Genomic DNA, 12134 nt, shown 5'->3' with positions numbered 1-12134 from the left:
TCCCCAAAGTCGGTCCCCAGCAGAGGCTGTCAGCTCCACGAGTTAGGCCGCAGTGTGTATGTAGATACGATACGGGAAAAAATGGCATCTCCATCGAGGTAAGAGATTAAAACAACGTTTCCCCCACTCCCCCCCCCCACATAAAACAAGCCAAAGAACACTAAAACATACATTTAACACATACTAAAAAACAACAAAGAAGTAAAAGGACAAGACAGACTGTTGTCGAGGCAGCCATTGCGGCCGCCACCCGGTGGAAATTGGATCCTCAACTTCCTGACCAACAGACCACAATCACTGAGGATCAGTGACAAATCATCGTCGACAATCCTCAACCCTGGTGCCCCACAGGGATATGTTCTCAGCCTCTTTCCATACTCCTACACAGCAAATACCAATCCACCTTAATTTGCAAAATTGCAGACAACATCACTGTAGTGCGCCAGATAGCAAATAATGACGAGACAGATACAGGAAGAAGACTGGGAACCTCGTAACCTCGTGCTATAACAACAACCTCTCGCTCAATAACTGCAAGACAAAGGAGGTTATGTTTGAATTCAGGAAGTGAAGCGACACACATACCTCGGTATATATTGATAGAAACATAGAAACATAGAAAATAGGTGCAGGAGTAGGCCATTCGGCCCTTCGAGCCTGCACCGCCATTCAATATGATCATGGCTGATCATCCAGCTCAGTAGCCTGTACCTGCCTTCTCTCCATACCCCCTGATCCCTTTAGCAAAAAGGGCCACATCTAACTCCCTCTTAAATATAGCCAATGAACTGGCCTCAACTACCTTCTGTGGCAGAGAATTCCACAGACTCACCACTCTCTGTGTGAAGAAATGTTTTCTCATCTCGGTCCTAAAAGACTTCCCCCTTATCCTTAAGCTGTGACCCCTGGTTCTGGACTCCCCCAACATCGGGAACAATCTTCCCGCATCTAGCTTCTCCAACCCCTTAAGAATTTTATATGTTTCTATAAGATCCCCCCTCAGTCTTCTAAATTCCAGCGAGTACAAGCCCAGTCTATCTAGTCTTTCCTCATATGAAAGTCCCGCCATCCCAGGGATCAATCTGGTGAACCTTCTCTGTACTCCCTCTAAGGCAAGAACGTCTTTCCTCAGGTTAGGAGACCAAAACTGCACACAATACTCCAGGTGCGGTCTCACCAAGGTCCTGTACAACTGCAGCAGAACCTCCCTGCTCCTAAACTCAAATCCTCTTGCTATGAATGCCAACATACCATTCGCTTTCTTCACTGCCTGCTGCACCAGCATGCTTGCTTTCAATGACTGGTGCACCATGACACCCAGGTCACGTTGCATCTCCCCTTCTCCCAATCGGTCACCATTCAGGTAATACTCTGCTTTCCTGTTCTTGCCGCCAAAGTGGATAACCTCACATTTATCCACATTATATTGCATCTGCCATGCATTTGCCCACTCGCCTAATCTATTCAAGTCACTCTGCAGCCTCCTAGCATCCTCCTCGCAGCTAACACTGCCACCCAGCTTCGTGTCATCCGCAAACTTAGAGATGTTGCATTCAATTCCCTCGTCCAAATCATTAATATACACTGTAAATAACTGGGGTCCCAGCACTGAGCCTTGCGGTACCCCACTAGTCACTGCCTGCCATTCCGAAAAGGACCCGTTTATTCCTACTCTTTGCTTCCTGTCCGCCAACCAATTTTCTATGCACCTCAACACTGAACCCTCAATACCGTGTGCTTTGATGGCGCCAAAGTAGAAATGGTTGAAAGCTTCAAGTTCTTAGGAATAAATATCACTAGTAATTTTCCCTGGACCATCCACATCGAAGCAATGGCCAAGAAAACACACCAATGGCTGTACTTTCTCAGAAGGCTTAGGAAGTTTGGCATGTCCCCAACAACCCTCACCAACATCTACAGATGTGCAGTAGAAAGTATTTTCTCGGATGCATCACAGCATGGTTTGAGAACAGCTCATTCAAGACCCAAGAAATTGCAGAGAGTTGTGGGTGCAGTCCAATCCATCGCGCAAACCATCTACACCACACTGCCTCAGCAAGGCCGTCAGCATAATCAAGGACCAGTCTCGCCCCAGTAATTACCTCTTCTCCCCTCTCCCATTAGGCAAGAGATACAGAAGTTTGAAAATGCATACCTCCAGATTCACAGACCGTTTCTTCCCAGCTGTTATCAAGCAACTGAACTGTCCTCTCATCAACTAGAGAACACTCCTAATCATCCCATCTATCTCGTTGGAGACCTTCGAACTATCTTTATTTGGACTTTACTTGATGTTATCTTGCACTAAACGTTGTGCTCTTTAAGCTGTATCTGTACCCCGTGAACTGCTTGATTGTAATCATGTATAGTCTTTTAGGTGACTGGATAGCAAGCAACAAAAAAGCTTTTCACTCTATCTCGGTACACTTGATGGTAATAATAAACTAAACTACACTAAAACACTGAGCTTGACCGGGGTCGATGCATCACTGAAACTTCAGAATATTTCAAGAAATTACGACTGCTAACGGAACTGAACTAATTGTTATTGCAATTTCAGTGCTCTTTTGCTGGTATTTTCTTTCAGTAATTCACTTCTCTTCTAAGTACTGCCCCTTTGTTGTATTCTATCATCAAGAAGAGAACAGGTTCAGGTGATTACAATTCCCCGTCTGCAGTAATCTGTTGACTATCACCCTTGCAATTCTACCAAATTCTCTTTGAAATTGCAGATTCACAGGAAAGCAGAATTTTGCACATCAACAAAATAATATCTTCATTTATAAAAAGTAACAGCATGAAGCACAAAATAAACACATATTAACGCAGAGACAATTAAAATGTTTCAAGGTTTCAAGGTCAGTTCATTATCACATGTACCAATTAAGGTACAGTGAAATTTGAGTTGCTGGTTCCATGATTCTTCCTATGTACAGCTTCAGAATATGCATACATTTACAGAGCAAGGTTGAAATTGTCTATTGAACTCAAGGTATTTCATCTTGCAACTTTAATGCATCAGCCGTTCCCAAAGGCAAGAAGTGACCTAGACTAATTTTTATCACACCTTTGATAAAAATGTGAAAGTTTGGTTTATAACATGTCCACTAAGTAATGTATATGCTTTTAAACACATGTAAATGCCAGTTCTCAGATTGGGTAATACATTTGAGGAGCAACAACGAAGAGGCTGTATAGGAAAGAGATTGAGAATCTAGTAATAGGGTGTCAAGGTTACAATCTTTGTTTTCTGTGAATTTGTGCTGATTTTCCGCAATTCCTCAATGCTCTCATGTTTATAGCAGCCTGATTGTTATAGATTGAACTCTTTATGCTAGCTGATCAATTGCACAAGTTGGTTTGAGTTATTCTTTAAAGGAGACAACCAAATGATTGATTTTCTTCGAAGGATGGTCCAATTTTGTTTTGGTAATTCCTGATTTGGTGTTTGGACAATATGCAGCAAGCATTCAGCATTTAGAACTGGGTGGAATTGAACGATTATAGCACATCTAACGATTATAGCATAATGCAAATATAAACTGAGTATCTACCTCAGAATATTCATATTAATGACATGTTAAGCAGGAAGTTACACCTACCTATATTTAGGTGATCAATACTGTCTTGAATATTGGACCACAAATGTAATCCACATTGTGTGTGGATTAAATGTTCCCAATGTTGGGGAAGTCCAGAACCAGGGGCCACAGTCTTAGAATAAAGGGGAGGCCATTTAAAACTGAGGTGAGAAAAAACTTTTTCACCCAGAGAGTTGTGAATTTGTGGAATTCTCTGCCACAGAGGGCAGTAGAGGCCAAATCACTGGATGAATTTAAGAGAGAGTTAGATAGAGGTCTGGGGGCTAGTGGAATCAAGGGATATGGGGAGAGGTTGGGCACAGGTTACTGATTGTGGATGATCAGCCATGATCACAATGAATGGCGGTGCTGCCTCGAAGGGCCGAATGGCCTACTTCCGCACCTATTTTCTATGTTTCTATGTATGCTTGGGCCAGTTTCTATTAATTCTTGGACCAATTGTGATTAGATAAATGCTCATGTATTAAGATTGAATTAATTAAATGATTTTCAACAAATTACATAAAATTAATAATCTCACCATCTCATGCACCTTGCATCTCAACACATAAAAGGCGTGGCATTCATATCCATCAGGATGTTTCATTATAATTATTGTAAACTTTTGGCCGTGAAATGTTAAATGATAAGAAAAAGTGGAACTATCAGAAAAGCTATACACATAATAAGGACTGAAAATTATGAATAAGATGGAAATGGACACAAAGCATTGGGGTAATTCAACAGGTTTGGGGATCATCTCTGGGGAACACGGACAGGTGATGTTTCAGGTCGGGGTCTGCTGAGTTACTCCAGCACATTGTGCCCTTTTGTGTATTAGCCAGCAACAGCAATTCTTTGTTTCTACAATAAGATTGAAATGCTTACTTTTTGATGTAAAAGTGCAGGAAAATACAGTTAGAAACACAGAATGGACAAAATGATTTCATATATAATCTTCAAGACTGCTTATGTTTTAAGATTAATAACATTGTGCTCCAGGGAATAACTGCCAGAAATGCAGACTCCCAAATGTCTTTCTCCACAGAAACAGATTTAATAATTGGGAATCCGTCATTGTAACTATTTTCTTCATGATATTCAATAAACCTATTTAATGAGTTATGAATCTATTTAGAAAGCCAAATATACCAGGCTCATAGGAGTAATTCTGAATCTTAGAATTAGCATAAACTCCATGCAGCTATGTATGTTGTTTGAGCTTGCATGTTCTCTGAGGTATTATTAAAGCTTAGGCCAGTCCCGAATTGAAAAGTTCCATGAGATTCCAAATTGCTGATTTTTTTAAAACAAAATACATTAACATATTCTGTTTCCTGTTTGCAATAATTCATGTTCTACTTGGAACTTCTTTGAAACTTAAGCACCATTTCACGGAAAGATGAATCATAACAAACATATTTTCTAAGATGGGGCCCTACTGAGAGTGGCTGACAGAGGAAGTCTTGATATTATAAATTACAGAGGATTGATGTTTATTCCTTCTGGGCTAGATCAGGCAAAAGTTGGACGTTCTCTCCTCTTCAAAATGATCAGGGAAAAGTGGATGATCTTGATAGGAGGAAGTGGGAAGGTAACTTCTCTTTATCTCTGAGAGGTCTCCTCAAAATTTACTTTTCTTAACTTCTGGAATTTGAAGCTATTTGTTACTAAATTGGAAATCATCAATTTAGCAACTAATGCTACATCCCCTATTTCCTGTGGCGAAACAAAACTTTGCCCTAGAATTCTGCTTTTTTAGCTTGAATGGGCATCTTTTTCTAACAACTACTTAATCTTTCGCCATACCCTCTTCAAACTAATCTCATCTATGAGACCCCTTTGCAATCGTTTGATACATATCCACTTCATTGCTATCCACCTGCCAGCTTTTTCTGAAATTTGCGCATTTAAAGATTGGTAATGGTTCACATCAGCACCAGGCTCCAGCCAATCTACATCCCTTGCAGGTAAAACGTGTCTCTGGAGGATGCCACGTCCCTTGCATTACATTCACACTGGATAACCTTGACGCAAAGCACGACCATCAGGATGCACTATAAAAAGTATTTTGATGTGATGCATCTCAGCCTGATAATGTAATTGCTCTCCTCTTGACTGCCTGAACCTACAGAGTGTGATGAATACAGCCAAGTCCATCAAAGTATTGTCACTTCAATCATTCCCATCAATCCTCATGGCAAGTTGCATCAGGAAGGCTGGAAGTATCATCAAGGATGCATGCCACTCTCGCCATTCCCTTTTCTCTCTTCTACCTCCAGGGAGAAGATACAGGAGCTTGAAGTCCCAGATTATCAGACTTGAGAACAGCTATCTCCCTACTGCTATCAGAAGCTTCTACCTTTTTCACACCCCCTTCCCAGATGTGCTAACTCTACCTCATTTGGTTATTCTGTTTTGCAGTTTAGTTTTTTTTTGCACTACTTCAAATAACACTACAATATTTGAACCACTGTGCTGTTTTGCACTTGTATTTATCATTACTGCATGTAAACTATTTACTATATGGACCAAGTGAACAAGCAATTTCTTTGCACCCTGGTGTGTGTGAAAATAAACTAATCTGAATCTGAATCAGTCACATGTTTAGATTTTTTCAGTGAACACTCTGGAATAAAATGCAACAACGCTATAAATAAACAACTGATCAAAAATTAATCTAATTTCTACTTTGCTAAACAACATTGGGGATGGGAGAAAAAACTCCCCATCAGGGCACCTAAATCATCTTGTAATCTAAATCCAGAATAAATCCTATGGATTTGCCTGACATTATACCTTGTGAATACTTTAGTTGAAAACTTACCTCCAGGTTCAACAACAGCTTCTTCTCATCAACCATCAGGCTCATGAACCGTACTGGATAAAACCACAATCCTACCTCAGCAACAACATTTTGTGGATTTTGCGCAGGTTGCACTATGTACTTCAGTTTTCATTCTAACAGTCTGCTTACCTAGTATTACTAATAATTTAATGTATTATTGATTATGGTATATTTATTTGTTGTGTGTTGTGTTATCATGCCTGTTAACATGCAAGTAAGAATTTCATTGTTTCGCTCCTGGTGCATACGGCAATTAAACTCGCTTGACTATTACGTTCAGTTCTGGGCATCATGTTATGGGAAAGATATTGTCAAGCTAGAAAGGGTACAGAGAAGATTTACAAGGATGTAGGGTCTCTATTCCTTGGAGCACCGGAAGATGAGGGGTTATCTTAAAGTGTATAAGATCATGAGAGGAATAGATCGGGTAGATGCACAGTCTCTTGCCAAGAGTAGGGGAATTGAGGACCAGATGACATAGGTTCAAGGTGAAGAGGAAAAGATTTAATAGGAATCTGAGGGGTAACTTTTTCACACAAAGGGTGGTGGGTGTATGGAACAAGCTGCCAGAGGAGGTAGTTGAGGCATAGGCTATCCCAACATTTAAGAAACAGTTCGACGAGTACATGGATAGGACAGGTTTGGAATGATAGAGTCCAAACGCGAGCTGGTGGGACTAGTGTTGCTGAGACATGTTGGCCGGTGTGGGCAAGTTTGGCCGGAGGGCCTGTTTCCACACTGTATTACTCCATGACTCTATGACTAGTCAGCGGAATGGAAGTTACATCACTTTAAATAGCTTACTTTCATACAAAGCAAATATTATTACAGTTTTAATAAGCAATCTCTGTTATTTTTACTTTTTTGGTCCGACTTGTCCCACGTTGACTCTCACACAAATAACCTTTCTAGTTTGCATTCCCACGGCACAGGTTGCCTCACCACTCCAGCTGGTGCTCGAGTTAAGACCAGCTACGGACAAATCTTCGATACACAGGCCCCAAGGACCAGTCTGCCAGTGATGGATAACACAAGGATGCTCGTTGCAGTTGCGTACTTCCTGTAAGGCACTGATGTTTGGGCACTGAGCTGCTCCTGTTGAAAAATAAAAGACATAAGAATAGTAAGTGTTTGTCTTTGAAAACATTGTTAGCTCACTTGGTAATGAAATAACGTGTCATGATGTCTTTTTTGATGGTCATGAACATGGTTTGAAACTGCATGTCACCATTTAACACGGTTTAATAAAATACCACTTTTTATAAGGCATGGATGTTCTCATTCTAATTTCACGTAAATAACAAAAGTCTTTGTGTGTGTGTCTTTAATTTTCATCCAATTTTGTGAAAAGTTATGTATGGTTTCACTGTAGTATTAAAAAAAACAGAAGAAAGCAACCTGGGTAACATAGTTAGGCATTGGACTTCTTGAAAAGAGTTCATGCTTAATGGTCTATTATGGAACAGGTGTTTTATTGCTAAAGGTTTCACATTATGTGATGCACAACCCAATGATTCCTTCATGAGGAAAATAATAATAAATATCTCACAGATCCGATAGGGAGCAGCTATAGTATGTAATAAGTTTAGTTTAGTTTGGTGATGCAGCGAGGAAACAGGCCCTTTGGCCTACCGAGTCCACGCCGACCAGCAATCACCCTGTACACTAACACTATCCTACACACTAGGGACAATTCAACTGAAGCCAATTAACCTACAAACCTGTATGTCTTTGCAGTGTGGGCGGAAACTGGAGCACCCGGATAAAGTCCACGCGATCACAGGGAGAACAGACAAACCAACCCACAGACAACACCCGTAGTCAGGATCAAACCTGGGTCTCTAGCGCTGTAAGGCAACAACTCTACCACTGCGCCACCATGCCACCCCTGTCTGGGAGTCTGGGTTCTGGGGCCTCCACTGGGCTACCAAGGAACCATCACCTATCACATTCCATGGTTGATGAAGCATGAAAAACAAATGGGGTCAGTGACATCAAACCCGTGACATCATGAGGTGGGCTGAAGGATCTATTTCTGTGCTGTATTACTTTGATTCTATGATATGCCTTGGATAATGTTTGCAAATGAACACATTTGCTAATAATACGTAGAACAACAGCAACTAGACATTAAGTTAAAAAGATGATAACCTACCACAGTCAGGGAGATAACCATTGGACATGTGTCAATACATTTATTATCAGATGCATATAAATTGAAGGATTCTCACAATTAAACTAAATAAAAATTACACAGTATTTTGTGAAGTATTTATTTGCTAATTGCATGAATCCCTGGAGATCCTTTTCTCTGTTGATAGCAATGCACCCCAGTCACCAGACTGAATCCCCTCAATAAGCAAACATTAATACGATAATGTGGTTTGCGTATATAAAGATGATACTGGTTATTACCTTAGTTGCAAAATCCATTAATTATTTGTGCTTTTTACTATTACTGTTATATGAGAGCTAGACCCGTTTCATTTATTGAAAATCATACCTTCTTCTGCATATGCCAGAATTAAACGTGCACGCATCTGTTTACCCTCAGTGGTTTTGCCAGAGCAGGTATAAGAGCACGATGACCACCCAGACCATTTACTAAGGACACAGTCTTTCGGGCAAGGTACTTCGCATGATACTGGCACAGGATAGATGGCTTCTCTGCACAGATTTCTGTCTACAACTTCTCCTGGGGAAAGAAAAAAAAATCAACCAAAATAAAATCATCAATCTAGATTGAAAATAACTCACAATTCACATGATTAAAAAATGTAAACATTTCAGAAAAAGTTGCTTCAAAGAGGCAGTTGATATCATTAAAGATCCACACCAACCTGGCCATGCTCTCATCTCACTAATACCATTGGGAAAAAGGTACAAGAGCTTGAGAACTGTGACCATCTGGTTCAAGAACAGTTTCTTCCCAGCAACTATCAGGTCCCTGAACCACAATGCATTACCTTGACCACAACCCTACCTCAGCAATGGTCTACTATGGTGTTTGATGTGGTTGCATCATGTACTTCAACTTGCGCTATTATGACCTGATTATCTTGTATTACTGATAATTTATTGTATTTTTATTTATTGTATATTTATTTGCTGCAATGTTGCATTCATGTTCTACTCCTGAGTCAACACTCTTGACTCTTGACAATATCACTCAAATCTGCACCTTCTATCATCTAGAAGGATAAGTGCCACACCACATCCCACAGGCTCCCCTCCGAATCACACATCATCCTGATTTGGAGACTGATCACTAGTATTTCATTGGCACTGGGTTTAAATCCTAGAAACCCCCTACCCAACAGCAAGCATTGTGGGGGTACCTATACCTGAAGGGCAGCAGCATTTTAAAAACACAACTTATCAAAGGTAATAAGGAATGGGCGATAAATGCTGATCTTGCCATTAATGGACAGAAAATAAAACATATCACTTGAGGTTTTGGCAAATTGATGTTGCAGACTGTGGGCATGGGCATGGTGGTGTAGCGGTAGAGTTGCTGTCTTAGAGCGTCAGGGACCATGGTTCAATCCTGACTACTGGTGCTTGTCTGTATGGAATTTGTATGTTCCCCCCGTGACCTGCATGGATTTTCTTCAGGATCTTCGGTTTCCTCCCACACTCCAAAGACCTACAGGTTTGTAGGTTAACTGGCTTGGTTTAATTGTAATTTGTCCCTGGTGTGTGTAGAATAGTGTTAGTGTGCAGGGACCGCTGTTCGGCACGAACCCGGTGAGCCAAAGGGCCTGTTCCATGTTGCACCTCTATACTAAACTAAACTAGATTGAATTCTTTATTGCCATTTACTGCCATGTTTCTTCAACAAGCACATGGTTAAAATGGTTGAATTCAAATTAATTTATACGGTTGTGAGACAGAGGGAAGAATAGCTCTACTCATTAATAGAGCTAATTCTATTGCAGTTTTATGGTACAATGGACCCATTAGACAATAATAATCCAGTGGCAGTACTGGTTCTGTTTTCCCCACACCCTTGCCTTTCTTGCCTCAGTTTCCGTGTTCTAATTAAAGCAATGGCTACACATCAAAGTCACTGACTGTAAAATGCTTTGGGATATCTTGAGATATATAGCAAGTTCTACATTAATGTAAGTCTCTCTCTGAAGAGGTGCTGGGCAATGAATACTGATTAAGTCTTTCCTTGCAAAGTGAAGTTAAAACTAAAAGCCCAAGGCACAGATCATTGACTCGTTCTCTTTTAAAAGCTTTGGTCATGAGCAGCGAGGGGAATAACAGACAGATTGTGATCGTCCCAATGAATCTTTGGAATGAATAAATCTCGTTTAACATTCAATGTAAAATGTAAAACATTCCTTAAATAGTAAAGATTTAAAATACTGTCCGAGAGACAAAATCTGATTATTGTGTCAAGCGAAATATTCATGATGAGTATTTTTACAATTCAGATCTATGATTATAAATCATTACATCGATCTCTGTCAGAGAACTACTCTATATTGGAAAATAAATGGAAGGAAACATATTTTGATTTAGATATTTCAACAATTAGCAGGCAGCCTAATGTTTATCCGAATAAAACAATAGAAGTTTCCTTTCTGAAAGTATTTTTTTTAAACTTTAGGAAATCCAAAATGTGATTTGGAATGAGTTCCATGAAATAATGCTTCGGAATGGGCTCACTAAAAGGATGTCCTAAATTTTCTGTAATCCTTAAATGTAAAGTCAGAGGTCAAAACCATATGTTCTCACAAAAATATTCAGCAAATTAGGCTATAAATGAACTTCCCTTAACATGATAGTGATGCACATAAACTTAATTAAAGCACTTGAACTACAAGTAAGTTAAAGGAAATAACTGACTCTGTCAGAAGAAGGGTCTCGACCCGAAACGTCACCTATTCCTTTTCTCCAGAGATGCTACCTGACCCGCTGAGTTACTCCAGCATTTGGCGTCTATTAAAGGAAATACGATATGGTTGAAGCTGAGAGCTACATCACTTCCATTGAATAAGGAAATACCTTACTTTTGCATTCAATAATAATAATATATATTTTTATTTGTCATATGTAGTTTGACACAGGGTCAGCGGTACAATGAAATGTATTTGACAAGACAACGGGTCACCTCAGCAATAATATTCCATGGATAAATAAGATTTAAAAAATGACATTAGTAAGGTAAAAAGACAATATTTAAAGTAGGTAAAAAGACAATATTAAAAATAATCAACATATATGATTTGAAATGTGTTTATGAGTTCAGATGCCTGATGGTAGAAACTGTTCTTAAGTCTGGTGGTACGCGCAGCCATACTCCTGTATCGTCTGCCTGACGGTAACAAGGGGAACAGCCTGCATGCTGGGTGGCTGTGATCCTTGATAATGCTGCGTGCCTTCCGCAGGCACCGCCGGTAGAAAATGTCCTGAATGGCCGGGAGACAGTTGCCAGTGATGTGCTGTGTTGTCTTCACCACTCTCTGTAGTGATTTGTGGCTGTGGGCAGAACAGTTCCCCTACCAGACTGTAATGCAGCCCATCAGCAGGCTCTCGATGGTGCATCTGTAGTTTGTGAGGATGCTGGCGTTCATGCCAAACTTCCTCAGTCTTCTCAGGAAAAAGAGCTGTTGGTGGGCCTTCTTTGTTATTGTGTCCATGTGCAGTGTCCAGGAAAGGTCCTCAGTGATGTGCACACCGAGGAACTTAAAGCC

At 40.3% G+C, this 12134-nt stretch overlaps 1 protein-coding gene across 1 annotated transcript in view; it reads right to left on the bottom strand.

Moving 5' to 3' along the window:
• Positions 1-12134, bottom strand: part of LOC144606191 (thrombospondin type-1 domain-containing protein 7A-like) — a 306928-nt gene that overhangs the window by 80372 nt on the left and 214422 nt on the right. The window contains exons 7-8 of the mRNA XM_078422057.1: positions 8933-9124; positions 7290-7524 (exon numbers count right to left, since the gene is read on the bottom strand). Coding sequence (XP_078278183.1) covers positions 7290-7524; positions 8933-9124 — 427 coding nt within the window. The remainder of the gene's footprint in view (positions 1-7289; positions 7525-8932; positions 9125-12134) is intronic.

The sequence above is a fragment of the Rhinoraja longicauda genome, chromosome 2 (assembly GCF_053455715.1).
Source record: "Rhinoraja longicauda isolate Sanriku21f chromosome 2, sRhiLon1.1, whole genome shotgun sequence".
NCBI lineage: Eukaryota > Metazoa > Chordata > Chondrichthyes > Rajiformes > Arhynchobatidae > Rhinoraja > Rhinoraja longicauda.
The sequence above is the reverse complement of the archived record's forward strand: the minus strand, read 5'-3'. Positions and strand labels throughout refer to the sequence as shown.